General features: G+C 51.6%; 3 protein-coding genes across 4 annotated transcripts in view; 1 reads left to right on the top strand and 2 right to left on the bottom strand.

Annotated features, from left to right (window-relative positions):
• POLD3 (DNA polymerase delta 3, accessory subunit) overlaps positions 1 to 6660 on the bottom strand; it is a 29030-nt gene extending 22370 nt beyond the window's left edge. The window contains exons 1-4 of the mRNA XM_085536601.1: positions 6499 to 6660; positions 4625 to 4680; positions 2456 to 2558; positions 523 to 562 (exon numbers count right to left, since the gene is read on the bottom strand). Of these exons, the coding sequence (XP_085392727.1) occupies positions 523 to 562; positions 2456 to 2558; positions 4625 to 4680; positions 6499 to 6558 (259 nt within the window). The 5' untranslated portion in view covers positions 6559 to 6660. The remainder of the gene's footprint in view (positions 1 to 522; positions 563 to 2455; positions 2559 to 4624; positions 4681 to 6498) is intronic.
• A 2468-nt stretch (positions 6661 to 9128) lies between these two features.
• Positions 9129 to 20781, bottom strand: LOC107308625 (uncharacterized). Its single transcript, XM_085536603.1, has 4 exons — positions 18496 to 20781; positions 17201 to 17298; positions 14941 to 15038; positions 9129 to 13262 (listed from the first exon to the last, which is right to left on the bottom strand). Exons 1-4 carry the CDS (start codon positions 18523 to 18525, stop codon positions 13009 to 13011), a joined length of 480 nt encoding a protein of 159 aa, XP_085392729.1. The 5' UTR covers positions 18526 to 20781; the 3' UTR covers positions 9129 to 13008.
• A 253-nt stretch (positions 20782 to 21034) lies between these two features.
• LIPT2 (lipoyl(octanoyl) transferase 2) lies at positions 21035 to 25911 on the top strand. 2 transcript variants are annotated; one of them, XM_085536602.1, is made up of 2 exons: positions 21035 to 21588; positions 25331 to 25911. In XM_085536602.1, exons 1-2 carry the CDS (start codon positions 21360 to 21362, stop codon positions 25561 to 25563), a joined length of 462 nt encoding a protein of 153 aa, XP_085392728.1. In that variant the 5' UTR covers positions 21035 to 21359; the 3' UTR covers positions 25564 to 25911. The 2 variants fall into 2 exon arrangements, with proteins under 2 accessions (XP_085392728.1, XP_015708115.2); XM_015852629.3 differs by having other exon boundaries at positions 21035 to 21825.
• Positions 25912 to 26525: the final 614 nt, after the last annotated feature.

The following is a 26525-nucleotide window of genomic DNA, read 5'->3' as shown; positions in this document are numbered from 1 at the left end:
CAAAGATGTTTCTTGAAAGTGACACGGAGCCTGGAGTTGTGTTCCTGTTGTTGCAGCTCAGAGCTTATTAGCAGATCAGATGTGGAAAAAGAAAGAAAAGAATCCCTGTTGACTCAACTGTGCAGCAGGGAAACCAGACCTCAGTCCCAAGGCTGTGAAGTTACCGAGCTGTTGGATTAGATGGTCAAAATTCTGAAAAACAAACTGGTACAAGAAGTACATACCTGAACTGCACACAGCCTGACCGGGCATTTAATGTGCAGATGGCAAGTGCTGAGCTCTGTTCACTTTGTTGTTCTTTCGAAGCAAAAAAAAGCATTCTGGAACAGGTTGCCCAAGGAGGCTGTGGATGCCCCATCCCTGCAGGCATTCAAGGCCAGGCTGGATGTGGCTCTGGGCAGCCTGGGCTGCTGGTTGGTGACCCTGCACACAGCAGGGGGTTGGAGCTGGATGAGCACTGTGGGCCTTTGTAACCCAAGCCATTCTGTGATTCTATGATTCATCATCGCACCATCTACTTACCTTCCAGCTTATCTTCTCTCACTACTGCAACCTTGTGGCACTGTAAAGACAAACAAACACAGAAACAAATTGCAATCTTAAGATTTGAAAAGATTTGTTTTATGCCAGACCAATATCTTCATTTATCTGCTGAGTGAGAAAGTCTGCAGGTTACAGGCACAGCTTTGCAGCTGCCCAGAACTCTGCCATTACCTTTAAGTGGTCACCAGCCACTGATTTCTAAAGCCACAGATTCCTATTTACCTCATTCATTGTTTCAGAGGTCAGAATAAATGCTCAGCCCTCCATTTCTGACATTAGGAGATAGGATACAGAAGAAATGAGAACATAACAATGCACAGCTGTGAAAAGCAAAGCGATACAGATGACAATCAACAGCTGCAAAGCTGATGCACTGGCCCATGTATCCTTACACTGCCTGCAAACTCAATCTTGCAATAGTTAGCAAAGATGTGGCAACAGAGAAGCAAACCACAATGAGAAATTAAGCACTAATTTAACAGCCAGAAACGAACGATTCCAGAAATGTGCTCTGCATCATGTGTTCTTTCCAGGCTACAAGTATCACACCTGCTCTATGACATTCAACAGGCTGTAGTTAGTACAAGGAGTATCCAAACAGACGGGCTGGACAAAATCCATCCATTACTTTTGTGTTTGGCACATACAACACGCTATCCAGAAAATGAACGAGGGGCAAGAAAGTGTAACTAACCTGAAAAGGTAAAGAAAGATTGAGAGCCTCCGTGCCACGCTGGGGCTGTAAGTAAACAGCGTGAAGTGCTCACAGTGAGAAATGTTAGTGACAGATTTGTGGCTGTATCCCTGTAGCTGAATCCACAGCCTCGTGGCTACACCTACTGACAGCAGGCAGGAGTGCAGGCTCACCAGCAGGGGCAGGACCTGAAGCACTCCCATCCATTTCCTCCCTGTTGTTGTGGCAGATACTCCCTATAAGCTGCTTTGATGCCTGGATGTCTTCTGGAAGTGTGAGCTCCAGGTGTGAGCTCCTGTCCTGCTCTCTCTAGATAGACCTCAGGCATTCATAGCCTGGGGAGCACACAGCATCCCCTGTGTGCCATTCATCTCTACCCCAGTGACCCACTGTGGCTGCAGGTCATCTCTCAGCAACCACTGGGATGGCAGTGCTCAAAACCAAGAACAAGGAAAGGGAAAATAAGTGATCTTTATGCACTTACCTTTGTAGATCTTTCTTGTTTTAAAGAAAACTACTGAGTTAAACACAGACCTACACATATCCTGTGTACCCTATGCCAGAATTCACTTACTTGCATGATCTTTAAATTTCCCCTGATGTGTTTTAAATGATGTGTGGATAAACTTGTTGCCAACTCCAGGGAGCCAAGAGCTGCTGCCTTGTTATTTCCAAAAGAAACTAGAGAAATGGATGGGGCTATGAACAACATGGTTGAGAGGGAGGTATCCCTGCCTACAGCAGGGGGTTGGAAGTAGGTAATCTTAAAGGTCCCATCCAATCCAAGCCATTCCATGATTCTATGAAAAGCCATTAAACTCAGGCTATAGGTGTGACAACACCTCTAAATGAAGAGCAGGGATTGTAGTTTAGAAAATAACTGAGTATCCAAAGTATCCAAAGACAGGAATAGACACTTAGGGGTGTATCAAAGGCTCTCTCCAATGCTACTTCATACGCTTTTACTCCACAGCAGATCTTGGACAATGCATCAGCTGCTCTCATATGGGCCCCTCCAGGCTCTAAGCTTGCTGTTCAAAAGTAATGATAAGATTGAGGGGTAACCCTGACCCTAAATAACTGTACAGGTACAGCAGACCCAGCATGCTGTGCTTGTTGCTGGAACGAACAGAACAAGTTGAGCTTCTGAGCCAAAGGTTACAAAACAAGGGAGAAAATGAGAACAGTTTATAGACACCCCGGATAAGGAAGACTCACCGTATGCCCATTCTGGACGAGGTTTCCTGCTACCAGGTAGGTGACATGAAGCTGAGCTCCTGAGTTCTCCTTTCGTTTCCTCTCCACGTAATCATACAGCATCCTGCACAAAGAAACCAGTGTTAATCACCCAGAAAGCATAGAGAACACAGCACCCCTCCCGTGCAGCTTACATCAAAAGAGCAAAGCCAGTCTGATGTGGAAATGCTTTTACATCAACACTGGGATTAACTCAACCTTGTTGATCAGCCTTTCCTCCTCTGCCACCAAGGATCTCAAAGCCCAACATTAACCAAAAGAGAAATGAACTCAAGCTCTCAGTGTCTGAATGGCTGGCTGCAGACTGTTTCAGATCCCCCAGGCTTCTTGTTCTAAAGCTTCCCCTTGAGAAATGCTGTTAAAACCCAGACAGATGAAACTCCTGACCAAGGAACCGGTGATTTTGCATGCAAAGACATTGCCAGGTGCATATGTGCAGTCCCAGCTACAACCACTGACAATGAGATCAGAAACATAAGGAAACTGTGACTATAGAGAGATAGGGATTGAGTTTGCAGCCTCTGCCTATGCCACTGACTTATGGTGAGCATCCCAGTTACAATATATGACATAGATACTTGAAGATTGCTGGCATAATTCACTCCAACAATTCAATGCTGCTATAAGGAGCTTTTTGAGCTTCCTGGAGGGCTTTAAGCACAAAGTTGTACTGAGTTCTCCACCTCCACATTGCTCTCAAGGGAAGGAGAAGGTGTTTCCACATCACCCGGGCCATCTCCTCCATGGCAGTAAGTCCTTTGGCTTAATCTAGTTTACTGCAAGACCAGAAGTGTTCCCAGCAAAGCTCTCCAGACAAGTCTACGCCATCACTCAAACACCCATCATTTAATTGCTCAAACATACACAGAGCAAAGAGATCAATCCTTTCATCACATTAGATGTCCATGCTGATATTCGGGTTCTTTGGACAGCACAAATGAAGATGGGCTCAGTATTATTAAATTATTATTAAACCATGACAACTGCAAATGTGTCTTCAGGCCCCAGCTACAGCTGGGAACAAGGACAGCAAGTATTTACAATACAGGACTGGACATGCTTACAGAATTTTATGCTTAACTTCACCTTGCTATGTATAAACAGCCTCAGAATCCTTGAGATACTCATAATCCCAAGGAGTCAGATAAGCAGGTATTCATAATAAGGTGTGCACTGTGCTGCAGGGCAACCAGAGTGGATGAGAAATAGCTGCACACATGAGTTGCAGTTACTATCTGTGTTTTTTTTCCCCTCTCTGCTCCCAGCAATACCCATGGATTTTTGGGTCCTGACCTGGAATCACAGAATCACAGAATGACCTGGGTTGGAAGGGACCTCAGGGATCATGTAGTTCCAACCCCCCTGCCCAGCAGGGCCACCAAACATACACCTTTACCAGATCAGGTTGCCCAGGAGACCCCATAGATCCCCATATATCCCCACAGAGACCCCATAGACCCTATATATCCCCACAGAGACCCCATAGACCCCATAGACCCCCATAGAGACCCCATAGATCAGGTTGCCCATGGCCCCGTCCAACCTGGCCTTGAACACCTCCAAGGACGGGGCATCCACAACCTCCCTGGGCAGCCTGTTCCAGGGCCTGACCACTCTCCTAGTCAAGAACTTCCCCCAACATCCAACCTAAATCTTCCCTCTTTTAACTTCAAACCATTTCCCCGTGTCCTGCTATTGTCAGCCCTTTCCAAGAGTTTACTCCCCTCCTGGGAGTAAGTTCCCTTCAGGTATTGAAAGGCTGCAATGAGGTCACCCCACAACCTTCTCTTCTCCAGGCTGAACAAACCCAACTCCCTCAGCCTGTCATGTGGGATGTGCAATGCAGTCCCCACTAAGGCTGCCCAAAGCCACATCCAGCCTGGCCTTGAATGCCTGCAGGGATGGGGCATCCACAGCCTCCTTGGGCAACCTGTTCCAGTGCGTTACCACCCTCTGGGTGAAGGTGTGTTAAATAACATAACCAACTGCACCTGAGACAGCACGCTGAACATTTCCATGCCTCCAGAGGGAGCATTTTAATACATTTTAATACACGAACCACAAGCAGAAAGCAGTAATTAACAATCCTCTGCCACAAAAGCGGCGGCGTGCAGATGTGTTGATACTCACTGCTTAGCCTGGTTGACGTGGACTCCTAAAGTGTAGCTCAGCCATTTGTATGTCACCTGTGAAAGATGGAAAAAAAACAAAAGGTTTCAGAAGACCTCAGACTGTTAAACCACACATCCTCTCATGGGGAAGTCACTTTATGACCCCCCTCCCCCCTAAAAGAAACAGCACAGGAAAACCTGATAGAAGTGAGAGCACATTAACAGCCACCCATCTATGACACTGAAGGGATATGAACAGATTTCTGAGCCCAAAAGGTGTGTCTGCATGAAGGCCTTTTGGAAATGCTACTGCAGAACTGAAGCCATTCTAAATCCCTTCAGATGGACCGGAGAAGTCTTTTCCAACCTGATTGATCCTATGAAAATGCCCACAGAGCTCAGCTTCACAACAGAAACAGCACAATCCTTGGCTGGGAGAAGCACCCACAGCTCTTTCATTTACTGAGGGTTGATGCTGGCAGAAGGAACAGGTGGATCTCTGGCTGTATCAGCAGTCCAATAGCGCTGTGTGCTGGGTCTCAGGAGATAACAGGCATGTAACTGTACCATTAGGATGAACCACATCCCTATAACCACTTCTCCTCCCACCCTGCCTTTTTAACACCCCAGGCTAAAGCCTCTCCTGCCTCAAACACAACAGTTCAACTGCCATTAATCCAGCAGCTTATGGCAATAAAATGATAACGATGCGGGCAGTTCGTGTTCATACAACATGAACATACAGAGAGGTGGGGGATGCTCCATTTAAGGTCAGGCTGGACAGGGCGCTGAGCACCTGATGGAGCTGCGGGTGTCCCTGTGTACACAGGGGAGTGGGACAAGATGGTTTTTAACCCTAACCCTAACCTGGAGGAGGGGCTGTAGGAGGTATCACTGTATCACTGCCCATGGGGGGGGAGGGAGGAGGGAAGGGAAAGCGAAGGGAAAGGGAAGGGAAAGGGCTGGGGGAGGCTTTAAGGTCCCTTCCAACCCAAAGCATTGTGTGATATATAAACACCAACATCACTGTTTCTCCTTCAGAGGCACTGAATCAACATCAAACGCAACAGAGGCAAATACAAACAGGGAGATTCAGTCTGTGGGGGTGAGCAGATCTGATTCAGCAGCACCAAGATAAGGGGGGCACCAAGATGATAAGGGGGGGGGGCACCAAGATGATAAGGGGGGGGGGCACCAAGATGATAAGGGGGGGGGGGCAACAGGATGATAAGGGGGGGGGGCAACAGGATGATAAGGGGGGGGGGGCAACAGGATGATAAGGGGGGGGGGGGCAACAGGATGATAAGGGGGGGGGGGGCAACAGGATGATAAGGGGGGGGGGGGCAACAGGATGATAAGGGGGGGGGGCACCAGGATGATAAGGGGGGGGGGGGGGGCACCAGGACGACAAAGGGGGGGGACCAAGATAAGGGGGGGCACCAGGATGATAAGGGGGAGGGGGCACCGAGATAAGGGGGGGGTGGGGCACCGAGATGATAAGGGGGGGGGGGCACCAAGATGATAAGGGGGGGGGGGCACCAGGATGATAAGGAGGGGGGGGGCACCAGGATGATAAGGGGGGGGGGCACCGGGATGATAAGGGGCGGGGGGGAGGGGCACCGAGATGATAAGGGGCGGGGGGTGGGCACCAGGATGATAAGGGGGGGAGGGGGGCACCAGGATGATAAGGGGCGGGGGGGGGGCACCAAGATGATAAGGGGGGGGGGCACCGAGATAAGGGGTGGGGGCACCAAGATGATAAGGGGGGGGGGGGGGCACCAGGATGATAAGGGGGGGAGGGGGGCACCAGGATGATAAGGGGGGGGGCACCCGGATGATAAGGGGGGGGGGGGCACCGAGATAAGGGTCCCTCCCCGTCCCGTCGTCACTCACGATGCGGTTCTGGTCGGTGACGAACTCATCGATGTTCTCCAGGTACAGCTCATCCTCCATGGCGGCCGGATGGGGCCGGGCCTGAAGGGGGGAAGAGCCCACCACAGAGTTCCCGCTCAACTCAAGGCCACGGCGCCGCCGCCATAGTAACCAAGGGGAAGCGACGGGAGCCGAGAGAGGACAAAAAGGTTGAGGAGGCGCTTCGCGGAAATTGAGTTCGCTCCGCCCCTTTATCTACAGGCCCCTCCCCTCAGGTCCTGGCAGGGTGATATCAGCCCAGCTCCGTAAATAGCGGCTGTCCGATGATATTCGGGTACATGTGAGCTGTAACTTCAATGTGTTCATATATGGGTATCGAGAGATGAAATGGAGGAGGAAGGAGGTTGTCTCAGAGGGTTTGAAAGGAGAGATGATAACACTTGGAGTGCCCAAAGTCCTGGTGTATTGAAGGGAATGCATTTATCCTCCCTCTCTTTCTTTCTCACTCCTTTTTTGGGTGATTCCACTTGAAAGAGGCATCGTCAACCCACTGAATGCTACACTGGCCTTGGGAAGAGCATAAAGTCTGGCTGGTGTTGGAGCTGGGGGACCCTTCCTACATCTATTCACCCGCTAAAGCAGAGCTGGTTGCCCTGGTTGTCACTACATGATGGCCCATGGGCTTGAAGAAAGGGCTAAAGGCTACAAGGTGCCTCATCTCCTTGCCCTGATGGTGATGGTCTCTCACAAGTGAAGCACAAACCAAACTGGTTAGGATGCGGTTGGACTTGATGATCTTCAAGGTCTTTTCCAACCTGGGTAATTCTATGGGATCTATGGAATATGAAAGGAGAACGTAATGCACCACCGTAATGCAGCAAACTGACAGATGCTGGAGGTCTCTGGGATTCGTCTTGCATCACTGGAAGCATTTCCAGGGGGCACTTCTATGACCCTTTCTAGGACCCACGAGGGTCTGTTTTTCCTCAGAGCTCAGATAATGAATCAACTGCAGCTGTCTCAGATTTCAGACATCTCCATTTGCACTTGCTTACGGCGGGGCGTATCGATGCTAATTGGATCTGAAAGTACTTTGGGAGCGTGCCATTAAAAGACCTGATCGTGCTCTTTCGCATTGGATTTGCAGTGCCCTCTAACAAACATGAGTTAAACCCAAGTTCCTCTTCCAAGCAGTCGATGTGATTGAGCCCCATGATGATGAGCCATGGAAAGGTTATGTGGCTTGCCAAAGCATCTTTCAATGCTCCCAGGTGCAAAGCTCAAGTATCCTGACTGTCAGACTTATTTTTTTCCCCTCAAAGCACTATGAAAGATTCTTTCAGACACCATTTGTTCGTAACAAAATGTCTCGTACTTATCTCACCAGCAGGAACCCAGCCCAAGGACTCATCATAATGGCTGGCTGGAAAAAGCTTTCAAAGAAAACAATGAAAAAGAATGGGCAGAGTCTTTGGAAATGTATTAAATACAGTGGCTGGCAAGAGCCTGATCGAGGAGTTTGAGTAAAAGGAGTTCTGTTGGTGTTGTAATTAATACCATACGAGGGGGAACCGGAGTGAACAGCAGTGTCGAATGGTGAGCAAAGACACAGAGATGGAATCATAGATCTACAGAAAGGCTTGAGGTGGAAGGGAACCTCTGAAGGCCATCTGGGTTGTATTCTCAATGAACAGGGACACCCACAGCTCCATCAGTGCTCAGAGCCCATCCAGCCTGGCCTTGGGTGTCTCTAGATCTAAACGTCAAAGCACTGTTAAGTCAATCTGTCCAAAACTCATCCAGGTGCAGGCATCCTTTTCCTTTGGGAGGTTGTCAAGGCACTCTGATTAGAGGCTCCTGAAGGTCCAGTGTTGAAGAAGAACATCCCATCTTAAGGTTTCAATTCAGAGTAAGTTTTCCATCTACCAGAATCCCAAGTCCTTCTCCACATGGCTGCTCTAAGGGAGTTCTTCTCCTGTCTGTACACATATCTGGTGTTGTCCTGACCCAACACCTTGCACTTGGCCTTGTTGAACCTCATTAGATGCTTGTGTGCCCACTTTTTGTGTGTCCAGGTCCCTTTAGATGGCATCCCATCCTTCTATTCTGTCAGCTGCACCACCCAGCGTGGTGTCATCAGGATCTTTGGGGTCCCTTCCAACCCAAGCTGTTCTACGGTTCCATGAATAACACTTGTCAGACAGACACATAAGGAGATACAGACCTTCACGCTCTTTTCTTACCCCACGATGAATTAAAAATAACAAGGTAGAATTAAAAGGATCCTTGTTGCTAGGAATCCTGTGCAACGGATGAGTCAGACCTTCAGCCTCCTTCTTCACCATAAGCGTAGCTAAAATAAATCTTGACGTGCTCCAGAAAGAGAGGCAGCAATACCAAGAAAGGATAGGCCTCTAAGAAATAAATAACTTTTGGTTGGATGAAGAATGAAGGAACAGGAACACATCTCCCCTCTGACAACCAGCATAGCGTGTTTATCTTTGTCAGTCAGATGACTGTTAGCTCCACCAGAGACCAAGTTTTAGATGCCCAGCATTTGTGGACACCTACATTGAAGGTGCTGGCTCCCACTCACATGTTTGATGGAGCATCTTGGTATGATGTCTTCATGGAGAGAGAGATTGCACCACTCAAACAAACAGATTTATTTGACTTTTGTAACTTGCACTGTCTTTTAGGCCAGGATTTCTTGTACTTTCGTAGGAAGAGTCCCTTCTAAAGAAATAAAAACATAAGGTTTAAGCACTGTAGTAGAAAAAACATCTGGGAATATATCAGCAAAAGGAATATCCTGTCTCCTGCCAAGTAGAATCATAGAATCACAGAACATCCTGAGTTGGAAGGGACCCATAGGGATCATCGAGTCCAACTCCTGGCTCCACGCAGCATCACCCAAAAAAGCACAAGTTGTCACATCTCAAGAAAGATGATTGACATGAATGGCTTCAAAACCATCATGAAAATTTCCCAATTTGAGGTTTTTGTGTGATATCCACGTCTCATTCTGAGCCTGTTCCCAGGGCTGTTGCTTGAGAAGATGGACAGAATGGATCCCCAGTGGATTTCTGTTCTTGATGTCTTTTATTTCAAGGCAATTAGCGTGCCTCAGCATGGAGTACCTGACATTTACTCAATAGGAGCATGGGCACAGGAGGAGCTGTGGCAGAGCAGTGTGTTTTCTAGCAGCTCTGCAGATCATTTTCCCCAGCAGGTGCACTATTAAAGAAGACAAACAGGAGCAACAGCTAGAAAATAACTCAAATCTTCAGAGAAAAAAAAAACTACCAATAGAACAGAATAGGAAAGCATGGTGCACTCCTCCTGCATGCTAGGGAAGGGATGCAGGGAGCAAATTCAGCTCAGTGTTCTGCATCCAAGGTCAGAAAGCTCCTTGCCTCCTCCTGTGTTACATACCCTGTGGGTATGCAGCTGTGGGCTTGGCTGGGCCACATTGAGTGGGATATTCTTCTCTGTTAGGATAGGACTTTTAAAAGTCTGGTAGAGATGTGATCCATGTTTTCCTTGTGTAGATTGTCTGACTGCAAGTCTATGCGTTCCATTTAGAAATTCACAGGTAAAGTATTGATGTTGACTGAAAATGGAGTCATAAGTATATCAAAAATTGATGACTTTTTTGGTGATATTGAAAAGCGCTACCGCTGTGAGCCATTTTCATCTTTATGTTTTGGGACCAATCTTCCTTTGGATCCCACCGATGACTCAATGTCATTTTGTAAATGATAACTTCTTTTTAGCGCTGCACCATGAATGACCCACCTGACTTCAGGAAAGCAAACGATGTTCCCATCATCAACACCTGTGCTTTTAAGGAACTCCTGGAATTGGCCAAGATTCGGTCCCTTGACGTTATGAAATCCACAGCTTTGATGATGATTTGCACAATGTTCCTCAAGCTTTTGTGCACCCAAATGTTCTCGATGCATGATGCAGCGTGACTTCATCAAACCTGAGCTGCTGGCAGAATCTGCATCATTTATCAACTCACCTTTTATTAATTTTTATAAGTTCCTCTTTTACCAGAAATTGCTGGGGTGCCATCAGATACGGGATGTATCGGATACATTCACAAAGGTTAAAGAAAACTGATTTATTGTAATTTTTACTGCTTCATACCAATCAAGAGACTGAGTTGTGTCCTTCATTGACACCAAAGAAGCCATTTCTTCAGTGACATTCATGTTATCAGCACTACTAATAAGGACAGCACGTTGAATCATGGAGAGCTTTGAGTTGGAAAGGACCCTTGGGGGCCATCTGGTTCCATCTGGCCCCACTCCCTGCAGTGCACAGGGACACTCGTGGCTCTGTCAGGTGCTTGGAGTCCAGTCCAGCCTCACCTTGAATGTCCCCAAGGATGGAGACATCTCACTGGGAACTCTATTGAGCTGCATCTGTAGCATCACTACTTCCATTTATCACCAAAGCAGCAAATATGAAATCAGCAGCTCCGCTCTCCAAGTTTCTTTCCATAGATTTTCCTTTAGTTCACCTGGCCATAGTCTGATAAGACAAAAAGGTGTGAGAAAAACCCATTTGACTGGGACAAATGATATCCACCGCTCTTTCCATACGTTGCTTAATAAACTCATCATCAGTCAGCGTCATTAATTTAATTCCTTTTGCAGTCAGATTTGCTACCACAGAGCCTCAACTCATGCAGTTCCCTCCCTTGGTCAGCAGGAGACAGCTGCACACCGTGTTTGCTGGAAGCTCTGCAGTTGTACATGTTCATGCCCTGCTGCTCTTGCTGGGAACAGAAAGAGCTGATCTGCATTGCACTTCAGCTCGTGCAAACTGTATGTGAAGTAGGGCCATTCTCCTTCATCCCACTGCACTTCTGAAATCACCCGCTGCAATGGTTCCAAGGGTGGAACAAGCTGAAGACTCCTGGAGCTCTGGAACAGGTTGCACAGAGATGATCATAGAATGGCCTGGGTTGCAAAGGCCCACAGTGCTCATCCAGCTCCAACCCCCTGCTGTGTGCAGGGTCACCAACCAGCAGCCCAGGCTGCCCAGAGCCACATCCAGCCTGGCCTTGAATGCCTGCAGGGATGGGGCATCCACAGCCTCCTTGGGCAACCTGTTCCAGTGCGTCACCACCCTCTGCATGAAAAACTCCCTCCTAAGATCCAACTTAAACCTCCCCATCTCACTTTCAAACCATTCCCCCTTGTCCTATCACTGCCCACCCTCACAACCATCCCCCCCTCCTGTTATGCTCCCTTCAAGTACTGGATGCCCACAATGAGGTCTCCCTGCAGCCTTCTCTTCTCCAAGCTAAACAAGCCCAGTTCCCTCAACCTTTCCTCACAGCAAAGCTGCTCCAGCCCCTCTGAGCATCTCAGTGGTCTCCTCTGGTCCCCCTCCAAGAGCTTCACATCCTTCTTGTGTTTAAGACCTCCAATCCCAATTCACTGCACCATGCCCACTGACCGTGTCCCTCAATGCCACATCTCCGCAAGCCTGCAACACCTCCAGGAACAGTGACTCCCCCACCTCCACAAAGTCAAATGAAGTGTGGGTGCCCCATCCCTGCAGACACCCAAGGTCAGGGGATGGGCTCAGAACACTGATAGAGCTGCGGGCGTCCCTGTGTATTGCAGAGCGTAGGAACAGCTGGCCTTTAAGGGTCCCTTCCAACTCAAATCATTCTTTGATTCTATAAGACCAACCCATTACCCCATGGGCTTTAGGGCAGGGATGCTCATTACCCCAAGGCATCATTGCTCAGAGCCCCACACAGCTTTGTGTTGTAGAGCCCCTGAGATGAGCTGCTTTGCACTGAGCAGCAGAGCCCCTGGCTGTGCAGTGAAGCCCCTGGCTCCACCAGAGCTCCGAGCGGATGCAGATCCTCACTTGAATGCGTCAATTTTTACCTGGCAAAGGGCAGGGAAGGAAATTACACGTTCAGTAAGTGTTAAAATCAGCCCACGTGACGCACATGCCCCCACTGAGCTCTTCTCCAGCGCTCACAACAACAGCATCACTCAGCTGGCATCACATCTGCTTTGCTGGTAATAAATTCCAGACATCCTCTTCCTCCCGTGGTCCCATGAACTTTCTCTCTCTCTGTTTCTCGCTGTTCCTTTGTGTCGCTGCAGCTATTCTGGTTCTGTGTCATCTTGCTCCTGGCTTGATACTACCGTTCAGCGCAGCTCTGAAGACATTACTCATCATTTCTTTTCTTTAAAGCATCTTTTCATCTTTTGTTTTTTTTTCCTGCCTTCTACATTTGGGATGGTTTCCTGACCCAGTAACTGCAGTATTAAACTCTTCACCTCCGGAGCACAGTGTATGTGTGGATATTGCAGACTGACCTGAGGGTTATGGTGAGTTCACTGAAGCTCTTCCACCAGAGGATTTCTTCTTTGGAATGAAGTCTGGTTCTGATCTCACTTATGTTGAAGTGGGCTCATGTTGCACCAGGGAAGGAGTCACTACTGCTGGAGGTGTTCCTGAATCATGGAGATGGGACACTGAGGGACATGGTCAATGCGCATGGTGGGGTGTTTTGGGGTTGGGTTTGGGGACCTTGGAGGTCTTCTCCAACCTTAATGATTCTATGATCCTATGGTTCTGTAACTGGATAAAGCCCTCCACAATCTGACCCAACCTGAGAGCAGACCCTGCTTTGAGCAGCAGGTTGGAGCAGAGTTTTCCCAATCCCTTCCTATCTGAGTCTTGATCCTCCAAACCTCTGTGGTATTTCTTTGTCCCATGTATAGGACAGAAGCAGCAGGTCCCTAATACAGAAGGACAGAGAAGAAAGGGTGGGAACTTCATTAATGTCTGAAGACTGATGCTGTTGAGGTTAAAAAGACACTGAGTATTGCTAAATGGCATTTCCAAAACTAAAGCTTTATCACACAGTATCTCAAAGCTTTTGATAAACAAAGGCAAGCACAATCATTCCCACATCACAAAGCTGAATTCCTTCCCAAATTCCCCATTTCCTCACCTCCTGCTCTATTATTCTATGATATGATTGGACTCAATGATCTTAAAGGTCTTTTCCAATCTTAGTGATACTGTGAATCTATGGTTCTTCCTGGCCCTGGCATATTGCATGACTCTGAATGCAGAATGATTTCTCTGCTTCCCCATTGGTATAACGTCTCAGTAAGACAGTTCAAGATCAATCTATAAGCAGTGCCAAGATCAGTCTATAAGCAGTGCCACGTACTCGCCCCACCTTTTTCTGTTGTGCTAAATCCAACGGTTAAGCATCAGCTTCCTGCAGGTATGAAAACTAAAGTCAACAAAGCAACAAAGGAGCCAAGCTTCTAAGGGACACCGGATGAGGAGCCGGTCTGACTCCTGGGTCTTAAGGTATGTAACAACCAGCCCTGCCTGCTGCCCCCACCCTGCTGATGCAGCCCAGGGTACCATTGGCCTTCCAGGCTGCAAGAGCACACTGCAGGCTCACGTCCAGCTTTTCATCCACCAGGAGCACCAAGTTCTTCACTGCAGAGCTGCTATCAATGAGTTCTCCCAGTCCTCGGTGTCCTTTCTGGGTCTCCAAAGACCTGCCAATATAACTACATGGGATCCCACTCCCTAATTCAGCTCTTCCAGAAGATCCTTCTTATCAGAGATGTTCTGATGAATGCTTAACCCAGCTGGGATGGTTCCAGCAAGGACTGGCTGCCCTGAGAGAATGCTGACCTCCATCTACTGGGGACAAAGCAGAGACAGGATTTACCTCACCAACGTCAATGAGAGAGGAGCAGTGTGTGCACAGACCTTTGCTTTGTGAGCAGAATCCCCACCTCCTGGCAGCATGGGGAGCTTGGAGTAGCCATGCTGACCTGAGATGCCTCGAAGGACAATGGAGAGAAGCCAAAGGGACACAGAAACTCGCCCCAGCTCTGACCCATCTCCCCAGGCGCAGTGAGGAGCTTCCTTAACTACTTCCTAAATGCACCCCTGGTGCGTGCAGCCTGCAGCACAGCCTCACACGTACACTTCCTTGTTTTTCTTCCCTTTTGTCACAGCCTCGGGAACGTTTCTTTGAGTCACTGAGTATATAATGGGGGTCAGAGCAGCTCTGGCTATGGGCCACATCCACCAAGACCATGCCTGAATGAACTGGAAAGCTCTGCCTGAGCCGTTCCCTCCCAGCAACCTTGGTGGAAGGTTTGTTGTGGAATAAGCCATGGTAGCAATGCTCATCCTTCAAAGTATACTGCAGGATTATCAGGCAGGGCTTGCAGCACTTAATGTGATAGCAGTGCGTGGTGCAAGGATTTGGTTGACCCTTCTGAGCTACTATATGGGAATCTGTAATGGGCATACAGGAAAAATGAACTCAGGGCTTAAAGCTTCCCAGAGCCACCTCCTTATCATAGAATCATTGAGGCTGGAGAAGACCTCTAAGATCACGAGGTCCAACCCCAACCCACTCCCACCATGCCCACTGACCATGTTCCTTGGTGCCACATCCCCATGGCTCTTGAACATCTCCATGGATGGGGAATCCACTGCCCTCCTGTGCCAATGCTTGATGTGAGGAAACAGTGCTATAAAATGCAAGAGAGAAGAAATCACAACTCGATCAGACATTAAAAGTTCATCATAGAAATGTAATTCTGCTCGACTAAGGAAGTACTTCCATTACACACCAACCCAAGAGACCTCTTTATCACTGATGTCCCAGAGACCCAACAAGATGGCAGTGATCGATCCTCCATGATGAGAGCAATAGAGGAGATGATCTCTAAGCTTTGTCCAGCACAATGGATGAGAAGAGGCATTTGGTGAAGGCCCCAGAAATATGACTAAGAGTGTTCCAGATTCCTCAGAGCAGGATTTTTCTGCTGAGATTGTATAGCCCATAGCAGAGCTGGGATCTATTCCATATATCAAACTCTTGCACACTTCAGATCCTTCCTCTAATTGCTAAACACAGAGAGCAGTCAGTGCTGGTGCTGGCATGGCCCTCAGAAAAAGGAGATGATTTGTCAATTACCTTTTGCTTGAAGAAAGATGGGATTTTGCTCAAAGGCTCATGGAGGGGATGTCCCCATACCTGGTGCTGTGAGGGGCACTCAGACTGAGCACCCCACTCCCAGCTCTGCCCATGACACCAGGACAGCTCCATTGCCTCTCTGTGACATCCCGGTCCTGCCAAAGTCAACAGGAATTTTGTCATGGATGGCACTGGAGCCAAGATGCTGACCCAGCAGCCCCCCTCCTGCAGGCACCTGCCTCACACCTTTGTCCTCTCAGCCCCTTCCTGCTATTAAACCCTGGCTTGCCTCAGCCCTAAGCCTCCCCGAGGGGGTAATGTCCTTCTGCCTGCTGCCTCCTGCCAGAAGAACCGGCCCTGCCTGCTACTACAATCAGAGGAGTTGGTGAGGATTCAAGAAACTCAGCAAGCACTCAAAGGAAAAGGCAATGCTGAACAGTAAATGATCACGTCACAAAGGAAAAACCCTTAACAATGCTCAAACCCTGGCATAAGGACAGAATGTGAACCATCCGTGGCTCCCTTCCATGCAAATTTCTCTATATCCTCCCTGCCTCAAAAGCAGGATACTGACAGTAAATACCCTGGTTACTCATCCACGTTCACTTCTGCTTTCTTATTTACAAGGATCCCCGACCCACTGCACACAGTTCCCCCCATCTTACGCAGGCAGCGCTGCTGCACGCCAAAAAGGAAGAGCACTTGGCTTTGATGTCCAGCAAGAACTTGAAGCTTAATCATAAAGAAGGAAATAATTCAATACACACACAATGTGGGTGCAAAATACAAGTGTCTCCTGCCAAGGGCGGGCGCTGCCAGCTGGCCTTGGCCCCGCAGCAACTGCAGAGACCCCAAATTCAGGTGGGGGTTGATGGCCGTGAGTTGAGGGCCCCCATTGATAGGACAAGAGGTAATGGCCTCAAGTTGCACCAGGGGAGGGTCAGGCTGGATATTAGGGGAAAATGATTCTGTGAAAGAGTGGTAATGCATTGGAATGGGCTACACAGGGAGATGGGGGAGTCATCACCTCTGGAGGTGTTAAAGAAGAGGATAGATGTGGCCCTAGGGGACATGGTTGAGGTGGGTTGTGGTTGGTGACCTTGGAGGTCTTTCCTACCTCAGCCATTCTATGATTCTAAGAGTTGTCATGGTAGGGGTGGGTTGGGGTTGGCCTTGATGACCTTAGAGGCCTTTCCAACCTCAACCATTCTATGATTCCATGAGTCCTTACATTGGGAGTGGGTTGGGGTTGGCTTTGATGACCTTCAAGGTCTTTCCTAACCTCAGCCATTCTATAATTCTACGAGTTGTTGTGGTAGGGGTGGGTAGGGGTTGGCCTTGATGACCTTAGAGGTCTTTCCAACCTCAACAGCCCTACTACAGGGGCTGCTGGAGCAAAACACGCCCCATGACGAGCTGGCACAATGACACGGCGACATTCACAGTCTTGTTTCCCAGGCTGTATCAGTTTTATAACCCACTGCAACACCCATCTCCTTTTCATCAGGAACGTAAGCAAACAAGGAAAGCGCCTTTCCTTCCCTTCAGACACCCTCAGAGAAGAGCTGCAGCCCACATGGCGCTCAGGTGATAGCTGAATTACCAGGCACTACAAAGGGTGGCTGACCAGCACAGCCTATTTCTGATAAAAACACATTTATTAACATTTGATTTTGCTATAAAAATCAAAAGCGTGTCTCATGACTTTCATACCTTAATCTCGTCGATAACGTGTAACACTGTGCTGGGAACGGCTCTGCCTTTAATGGTTGACTCATTGCACCCCAACCAGACCGACCTATTTTCTCCATCTGCAATAAAAAGTCACACCAGGAACACGTTATCACTCCTGGAGTCACAGTGTGATTAATTGCAAAGCACATCAATGCAACGCAGCTTGGCTAGCTTTATGTATGAGAGCTTTTGTACAATAACCTCATGTGCGATCTGTGACCTTGGGACACCAGCCCAGAGCCCTGGGCCCTATCAGCCACCCCCATACCCCAATCTCTCATCCCCATGAATTCACCCCCACCCCCATGCCCTGTCCCTATCTCCTATCTGCTGCCCCCCGTCTTTGGACTCTTCCAGTCATCCTCATTCTCAGCCCCTCTCCCTGTCTGTCTGTGAGCTCCAGAACCAGACCCCAACCCTATGCTCCCAAGACCTCATCCCCTTCCCAATCCTGCCCCTCCTGCGGGTCCCCTGTCTCTTGTGCCTATCTCTCTATCTCCTCCTGTCCCTCACCCCCTAACTCCACTGCAGACTCCATTCCCTATCTTGTCTCAGGCCATGTTCCACATCCCCAGCATATCCATTGCCATCCACTGCCACTCTCCACCTCTTTCCCCTATCCCCATCTGCACAGATCCTGTCCCTTAACCCTGGTCCCATTTCCCCTGTCCCCAAGCTCATCTCCTATCCACATACACCTAAGCCTTGACTCCTGTCCCCTATTTCTGACCCCTATATCCTACTCCCAGGCCCTCAACCCCTTCCTGTCCCCTGTTCCTGGTCCCCTGCTCCCTGTACTAGTGCCAGCCCATCATTGACACCCACCTAGGTCCTATCCCCTACATCCCATTCCCAAGCTTTATCCTCTGTCTTTCATCTCCCGTCCCATCACTGTCCCCTATTCCTGATCTCCTATCCCTGTGACTTTCCCTTATCCGCCCATACCCTGTGCCCTGTTCCTACATTCTATTCCCACACCCTGCTCCCTGTCTTTGACCCCATCCCCATGTCTGTGCCCTGCTCCTGTCCCCCCTTTCCAAGTCTCCTATCCCCGTGCCCACCCTCTACCCACATTTATCTAGATTCTGTCTTCTATTCCATAACCTCATTCCCCTGTTTCCCACCCACATATATGTGGTCCCCAGTTCCTATATCCTAATCCCTGGCCTCATAGCCTATCCTCATTTCTGTCCCCATTCCCCATTTCTGGTCCCTTACCACCTACCCCATCTCCTCCCCACATGCACTTGTCCCCTACATCAATTCCCAAGTACCATTTCTATCCTCAGTCCCCTGTTCTCCATTCCTGGTCCATCACCCACATCCCTTGTATTCTAATCTCAGTTAATTCAATATCCTAATTCCATACCTTGTCCCCACACTTCTGCCCTCTCCTGCCCGCTATTCCTGGTCTCTTCTGTTTTATTTCTGTCCCCTATATCCTATTCCCAGAGCACGTTCCCCATCCTTGAACCCCTGTCCCCTGTCCTTGTCTACTATTTCTCGTCTCCTTTCCTTGTGTCTGTCCTCTTCCTACAGATACTTGGGCCCTGGCCCCTACATCCTAATCTCAGGCCGTATCCATAGTCCTCTGTTCTCATACTTGTCCCCTATTCCTGATCTCTTATCCCCTGTATCTACTCCATACCCACACATATCTGTCCCTGGCACCCTATACCCCATTCCCTGGCCAATTCCTGTCCCCATGTCCACCTTGTCCCTTATTCCTGCCCTCCTAACACCATGACTTCCCTCCGCTCACACACACCTGGGTCCACCCCCTGAGATCCTATTCCTTGCCTCCATTCCCCCTCCTCATTCCTGCCCCCTCCCCATATACCCCCAGACCCCAATAAACCTTTCCTAGGCTTTGCTTCCCATCCCTCATCCCCTGGGCCCCACAGCTGAGCCCTAAATCCTAATCCCAGGCCCTATAAACTGTCCCCATGCCCGCTCCCTAAGTACATACACATTCCCTACCCCCTATATTCCAGTCCTAGGCCTTGTTTCCTGCCCCCAGCATACATATACACCTGGGCCCTACATCTTAATGCCAAGCTCTGTAACCTACCTCCACACCTGCCCCCTACCTACATACATCCACCCACTCCTTCCCCTATACTCCACTCTAAGAGCCCTGACCCCTTCCTACATCCACCTGGGCTCTATATTCTAACCCCAGGCCCTATGCCTTGTTTCCTGCCCCCTACATACATATACACATGGGCCCTTTATCTTAATACCAGGCCCTATGCCTTGTTTCCTGCCCCCTACATACATATAAACCTGGGCCCTATATCTTAACGCCTAGCCCTATATCCTGCCTCTACGTCTACTCCCTACCTACATACACCCACTCTCTCCTCCCCCAATACTCTATTCTAAGAGCCCTGACCCTTTCCTACATCCACCTGAACCCTGTATTCTAACCCCAGGCCCTATAAACTGTCCCCATGCCTGTTCTCTAAGCACATACACACTCCCTGTCCCCTATATCCCATTCCTAGGCCTTCTTTCCTGCCCCCTACACACATATACACCCGGGCCCTATATCTTAACGCCAAGCCCTATATCCTGCCTCTACGTCTACTCCCTACCTACATACACCCACTCTCTCCTCCCCCTATACTCCATTCTAAGAGCCCCGACCCCTTCCTACATCCACCTGAACCCTATATTCTAACCCCAAGCCCTATTCCCAGTCCCCTCTTCTCACACCAACCCATAACCCACACACATTGTTCCCCACCCCCTCTCCTTACATCCCTACATCCCATTCCTAGGCCTTGTTTCCACCCCTCTACATACATATACACCTGGGCCCTATATCTTAATGCCAAGCCCTATAACCTGCCCCCTACCAACATACACCCACACTCTCCTTCCCCTATACTCCACTCTAAGAGCCCTGACCCCTTCCTACATCCACCTGGGCTCTACATTCTTACCCTAGGCCTAGTCCCCTCTTCTCATACCTACCCCTAACCCTCACACATTATTCCCCACCCTCTCTCCTTACATCCCTACATCCCATTCCTAGGCCTTGTTTCCTCCCCTCTACATACATATACACCTGGACCCTATATCTTAACACCAAGTCTTATACCCTATCTCCACACTTGCCCCCTACCTACATACATCCACCCACTCCTTTCCCTATACTCCATTCTAAGAGCTCTAACCCCTTCCTACATCCACCTGAGCCCTATATTCTAACCCCAGGCCCTCTTCCCAGTCCCCTCTTCTTATACCTAACCCTAACCCACACACATTGTTCCCCACCCCCTCTCCTTACATCCCATTCCTAGTCCTTGTTTCCACCCTCTACACACATATACACCTGGGCCCTATATCTTAACACCAAGCCCTATAACCTGCCCCCTACCTACATACACCCACCCTCTCCTTCCCCTATACTCCACTCTAAGAGCCCTGACCCCTTTCTACATCCACCTGGGCTCTATATTCTTACCCTAGGCCCAGTCCCCTCTTCTCACCCCTACCCCTACCCCATCCCCTGTTCTTCCACCCCTGCCCCCTATATCCCACCCCCAGCCTTCGTTTCGCTTGTAAGAGCCCTGACCCCTTCCTACATCCACCTGGCACTCTTTATTCTCTACCCAAGGCCCAGTCCCCTCTCCCTCTCCCTCTCCCCACCATCCCCACCATCCCCACCATCCCCACCATCCCCACCATCCCCACCATCCCCACCATCCCCACCATCCCCACCATCCCCGTCCCCTGTTCTTCCCCCCTTTCCCCCTTTATCCCACCCCCAGCCTTCGTTTCCCCTCCCCTATCCCTCCCACTTCCCCATGATCCCCATCCCCATCCCCATCCCCATCCCCATCCCCATCCCCATCCCCATCCCCATCCCCATCCCCATCCCCATCCCCATCCCCATCCCCATCCCCATCCCCATCCCCATCCCCATCCCCATCCCCATCCCCATCCCCATCCCCATCCCCATCCCCATCCCCATCCCCATCCCCATCCCCATCCCCATCCCCATCCCCATCCCCTGTTCTTCCACCCCTGCCCCTTTATCCCACCCCCAGCCTTCGTTTCCCCTCCCTTATCCCTCCCACTTCCCCATAAGCCCCTCCCTCACTTTCATGTCCCTCCCCCTTACCCCGCCATGCCTGTTCCGGCGGTGCGGGCCGTCTCGTTGGGTTTGCGGCCTTACGAAGAAGCTTTGCGGGTCCAGCAGCGCTGCGTGGCGGCTGCGAGGTCGGCTCGGTGTCCTCCTCCTCCTCCTCGTCCACCATCCGAATACCTGGTGCTGAGCGAACCCGCACGGCCCATCTATGCGTGGGGGCTGCGGGGAGCCCCGACGGAGCGAGAGGCGGAGAAGCTGCGGGCTGCGGGTGCGGGGTTGGCTGCGGTGCGGAGGGGAGGAAGCGTGACGTTCCACGGGCCGGGGCAGCTGTTGGCTTTCCCCGTGTTGGACCTGAAAGCGAGGGGGATGCAATTAAGGGGATACGTGGAGAGGCTGCAGGACGTGGCGGTGCGGCTGTGCCAAAGGGTCGGGGCTGTGAGCGCAGCAGGGAGACCACCGCCATACACCGGAGTGTGGGTGGGGGACGGCAAAGTGTGCGCTGTCGGTGAGCGATTGGAAGGGGGGGGGGATGCAGGGGGTTCTGGGGGGCTGCAGAGGGTGTGTGTGCAATGTGGGGTGTACACATGGGGAGGGGGGATGCATAGCAGTGTGTGCAACAGGGGTCTTGCACGGGGGGGGGAGGTGGTGCTTGGGGTTAAGGGGAGGTGGGTGGGTTGCAAAGGGTGTGGGTGCAATGTGGGGATGCACTCAGGGTGCATGCACGGTAAGGGGGGGGGATGCATAGGGGTGTGTGCACCAGGGGTCTTGCAGTGGGGGGGGGAGGTGGGTGGGCTGCAAAGGGTGTGTGTGCAATATCGGGGGGGGGGGGTGTGCATGGGGTTATGGGGAGGTGGGTGGGTTGCAAAGGGTGTGTGTGCAATGTGGGGGTGCACTGAGGGTGCATGCATGGTGTGGGGGGGGGATGCATAGGGGTGTGTGCACCAGGGGTCTTGCAGAAGGGGGGGAGGTGGGTTGGTTGCAAAGGGTGTGTGTGCAATGTGGGGGTGCACTGAGGGTGCATACACTGTGGGGGGATGCAAAGCAGTGTGTGCACCAGGGGTCTTGAACGTGGGGGGGGGGGGGGGGGGGGGAGGGGAGGTGGGTGGGTTGCAGAGGGTGCGTGTGCAATGTGGGGGTGCAGTCAGGGTGCATGCATGGTAAGGGGGGGGGATGCATAGGGGTGTGTGCAACAGGGGTCTTGCACGGGGTTTGGGGGAGGTGGGTGGGTTGCAAAGGGTGTGTGTGCAATGTGGGGGTGCACAGAGGGTGCATGCAGGATGAGGGGGGATGCATAGCAGTGTGTGCACCAGGGGTCTTGCACGGGGGGGAGGTGGGTGGGTTGCAAAGGCTGTGTGCAATGTGGGGGTGCACTCAGGGTGCATGCACGGTAAGGGGGGGGATGCATAGGGGTGTGTGCAATAGGGGTCTTGAACGGGGGGGGGGGGGAAGGTGGGGGGCTGCAGAGGGTGTGTGTGCAATGTGGGGGTGTACACATGGGGAGGGGGGATGCATAGCAGTGTGTGCACCAAGGGTCTTGCACAGGGGGGGGAGGTGGTGCTTGGGGTTAAGGGGAGGTGGGTGGGTTGCAAAGGATGTGTGTGCAATGTGGGGGTGCACTGAGGGTACATGCATGGTGAGGGGGGAGATGCATAGCAGTGTGTGCACCAGGGGTCTTGCACGGGGTTCGAGGGAGGTGGGTGGGTTGCAAAGGGTGTGTGTGTGCAATGTGGGGATGCACTCAGTGCATACAGGGTGTGGGGGGATGCATAGCAGTGTGTGCACCAGGGGTCTTGCAGTGGGGGGGGGAGGTGGGTAGGTTGCAGAGGGTGTGTGTGCAATGTGGGGGTGCAGTCGGTACAATGCATGGTGAGGGGGGATGCATAGCAGTGTGTGCAACAGGGGTCTTGCAGTGGGGCGGGTGGGGTGGGCTGCAAAGGATGCGTGTGCAATGTCGGGGGGGGGGGATGTGCATGGGGTTATGGGGAGGTGGGTGGTTTGCAAAGGGTGTGTGTGCAATGTGGGGGTGCACACATGGGGAGGGGGGATGCATAGGGGTGTGTGCACCAGGGGTCTTGCAGTGGGGGGGGGAGGTGGGTGGGTTGCAAAGGGTGTGTGTGCAATGTGGGGGTGCAGTCGGTACAATGCATGGTGAGGGGGGATGCATAGCAGTGTGTGCAACAGGGGTCTTGCAGTGGGGGGGGAGGTGGGTGGGCTGCAAAGGATGCGTGTGCAATGTCGGGGGGGGGATGTGCACGGGGTTATGGGGAGGTGGGTGGGCTGCAAAGTGTGTGTGTGCAATGTGAGGGTGCACTCGGTGCATGCATGGTGGGGGGGGGATGCATAGGGGTGTGTGCACCAGGGGGGGGGAGGTGGGTGGGTTGCAAAGGGTGTGTGTGCAATGTGGGGGTGCACTCAGTGCATGCATGGTGAGGGGGGATGCATAGGGTGTGTGTGTACCTGGGGTCTTGCACGGGGGGAGGGAGGTGGGTGGGTTGCAAAGGGTGTGTGTGCAATGTGGGGGTGCACTCAGTGCATGCAGGGTGAGGGGGGGGGATGCATAGGGGTGTGTGCACCAGGGGTCTTGCACAGGGGGGGGAGGTGGTGCTTGGGGTTAAGGGGAGGTGGGTGGGTTGCAAAGGCTGTGTGTGAAATGTGGGGATGCACTCAGGGTGCATGCACGGTAAGGGGGGGGGAATGCATAGGGGTGTGTGCAACAGGGATCTTGCACGGGGTTCGAGGGAGGTGGGTGGGTTGCAAAGGGTGTGTGTGCAATGTGAGGGTGCACTCGGTGCATGCATGGTGAGGGGGGATGCATAGCAGTGTGTGCACCAGGGGTCTTGCACGGGGTTCGGGGGAGGTGGGTGAGTTGCAAAGGGTGTATGTGGGGGTGCACTCGGTGCATGCACGGTGAGGGGGGGGGGTGCATAGCAGTGCGTGCATTAGGGGTCTTGCAGTGGAGGGGGGAGGTGGGTGGGTTGCAGAGGGTGTGTGTGCAATGTGGGTGTGCACAGAGGGTGCATGCACAGTAAGGGGGGAAAACATAGGGGTGTGTGCACCAGGGGTCTTGCATGGGGTTCGGGGGAGGTGGGTGGGTTGCAAAGGGTGTGTGTGCAATGTGGGGGTGCACTGAGGGTGCAGGCATGGTGAGGGGGGGGGATGCACAGGGGTGTGTGTACCTGGGGTTTTGCACTTGGCGGGTGCACATGCGTGGGGTTTTGGGGTGTGGGGTGTTGTAAAGGGTGTGTGTGCAACATGGGTGTGCACTGAGGGTGTATATGCACGGTGGGAATGGAGATGCATATGGGTGAGTGCAGCAGGGGTGTTGCATGGTGGGTGCATTGGGGGATGGATGTGCATGGGGTTTGGGCAGGTGGAGGGGTTGCAAAGGGTGTGTGTGCAACGTGGGGGTGCACGGAGGGTGCATGCATGGTGGGAAGGGGGGATGCATTGGGAGGTGTGCAGGGAGGGGGAGGGGATGCATAGTGTGAGGTTTGGGGGCCAGAGGGTTTGCAAAAGGTGTGTGTGAAATGTGGGGGTGTAGTGAGGGTGCATGCATGGTGTGCAGGGGTGTGTGCACAAAGCAGGGTGATACACAAGGGTGTGTGCACAGGGGTCTTGCATGGGGAGGGGTGCAGTGGGGGATGGATGTGAATGGTGTTTGGGATGGGTGAGGGTGTTGCAAAGGGTGTGTTTGCAACTGGGGGGAATGCATAGGGGTGTGTGCACAAGGGGGATGCAATGGGAGAAGTTTGCATTGGAGGATGAGTTGAGTGAGGGGGTGTGCATGGGGGGGGGGACATGCACTGGGGTGAATACACCAGGGGATGTGCACAGCAGTGGGGATGCAGCAGGATGGGGCATGCAGAGGTGGCCATGCACAATGGGTGCAGTATGTGCAGGGGGACATGCATGGGGGGGTGCATAAGGGGTGCAGCACTTGGGGGTGGATGACATAGGCAGGTGGGTGCTGCCTTGAGGGGGGCCGTACTGATGGGTGCCTCATCCCTTAGGGGTGCACTGTGGGAACCACATCACGTCCCATGGGCTGGCACTGAACTGCTGCACTGACCTCTCCTGGTTCGAGCACATTGTGCCCTGTGGGCTGGAGGGGACGACGGCCACTTCACTAAGTCGCGAATTAGGCCGCCATGTCACCATTGAGGACATCCTTGAGCCTTTCCTTGAGTCCTTCCAGGAGGTCTTTGACTGCACTGTGGTGTTTTCTGAGGAGCCTAAGGACTGAGAAGGTGCAGGATGATGGAAAGAGTCACATCACGCCGGTGCTGGAGCACACAGATGGTGTGGGATGGTCCCCAGTGCCACGTCCTCACCACGCCACGTCTCAATGCTGGGATGCTGTGGAAGAAACAAGCCTTATTTAGGAGCAGGGGTTGGACCTGCAGAGCTCAGGTCGTGTCCTCAGTGAGCACTTTAGTGGTTTGAATTCCTCTCTCCTCACAAAGTCTGACATTGGAGCGAATGCTTTGGGGCAAGAAGGGAGGGGTGTTGCTTGGTGAAGTGTTTGTATCTCCTTGCTGCTGTGCAAAAAGTCAGCGTTGGTTTTATATAAAGAGAGTTGGTGGGAACGTTGGCTGCTGGTGCTTTGCTGTGTGCTTTGTGAATGCTGTCACTGTCCCCTGGGTTCATCTGGAACTGTGAGTGGGTTAAGAGGGACTAAAGGGGGACTAAAGGCCACCAGAGAACCTAAAGGCCAGCAAAGGGGAAATAAAGGCCAAAAAAGGGCGACTAAAGACCACCAAAGAGGAGCCAGAAGCCACCAGAGGGGGACAGTAGGCCACCAAAGAGGCACTAAAAGCCACCAAAAGGGGACTAAGGGCCACTAAAGAGGCTGAAGGTCACCAAAGAGTGACTAAAAGCCACCAAGGGGGGGGGGGGATAAAAATCCACTAAAGAGGGACTAAAATCTACCAAAGGGGGGGGGACTAAAGTCACCAGAGGGGCTAAAAGCAACTAAAAAGGGACAGAAGGACAGCAGAGGGGGACTGAAGGCTACCAAAGGGGGACTAAAATCCACCAAAGGGGGACTAAAGTCACCAGAGAGAGGCTAAAGGCCACCAATGGGGATCTAAAGGCCACCAATGGGGATCTAAAGGCTACTGGGGGGTCCGGTGGGGGGACTGAAGGCCACCACCAAGAGACTAAAAGCCACTAAAGAGGGGCTAAAGCCACCAAGATGATGCTGAT

Source organism: Coturnix japonica, chromosome 1 (assembly GCF_054131305.1).
Source record: "Coturnix japonica strain WE chromosome 1, WE-NBRP24, whole genome shotgun sequence".
Classification (NCBI taxonomy): Eukaryota; Metazoa; Chordata; class Aves; order Galliformes; family Phasianidae; genus Coturnix; species Coturnix japonica.
The sequence above is the reverse complement of the archived record's forward strand: the minus strand, read 5'-3'. Positions and strand labels throughout refer to the sequence as shown.

Coding starts and splice junctions, on each gene's coding strand:
- LOC107308625 (XM_085536603.1), bottom strand. CDS start 18,525: ATGGAGAACAGGGGACTGAGGATAGAAATG. Junction 15,039..17,200: donor ACGTTATCGACGAGATTAAG/GTATGAAAGTCA, acceptor TGCATTTTATAG/CACTGTTTCCTCACATCAAG. Junction 13,263..14,940: donor ATGTGGCACCAAGGAACATG/GTCAGTGGGCAT, acceptor CTTCTGTATTAG/GGACCTGCTGCTTCTGTCCT.
- LIPT2 (XM_015852629.3), top strand. CDS start 21,360: ATGCCTGTTCCGGCGGTGCGGGCCGTCTCGTTGGGTTTGCGGCCTTAC. Junction 21,826..25,330: donor CGGCAAAGTGTGCGCTGTCG/GTGAGCGATTGG, acceptor CTCATCCCTTAG/GGGTGCACTGTGGGAACCAC.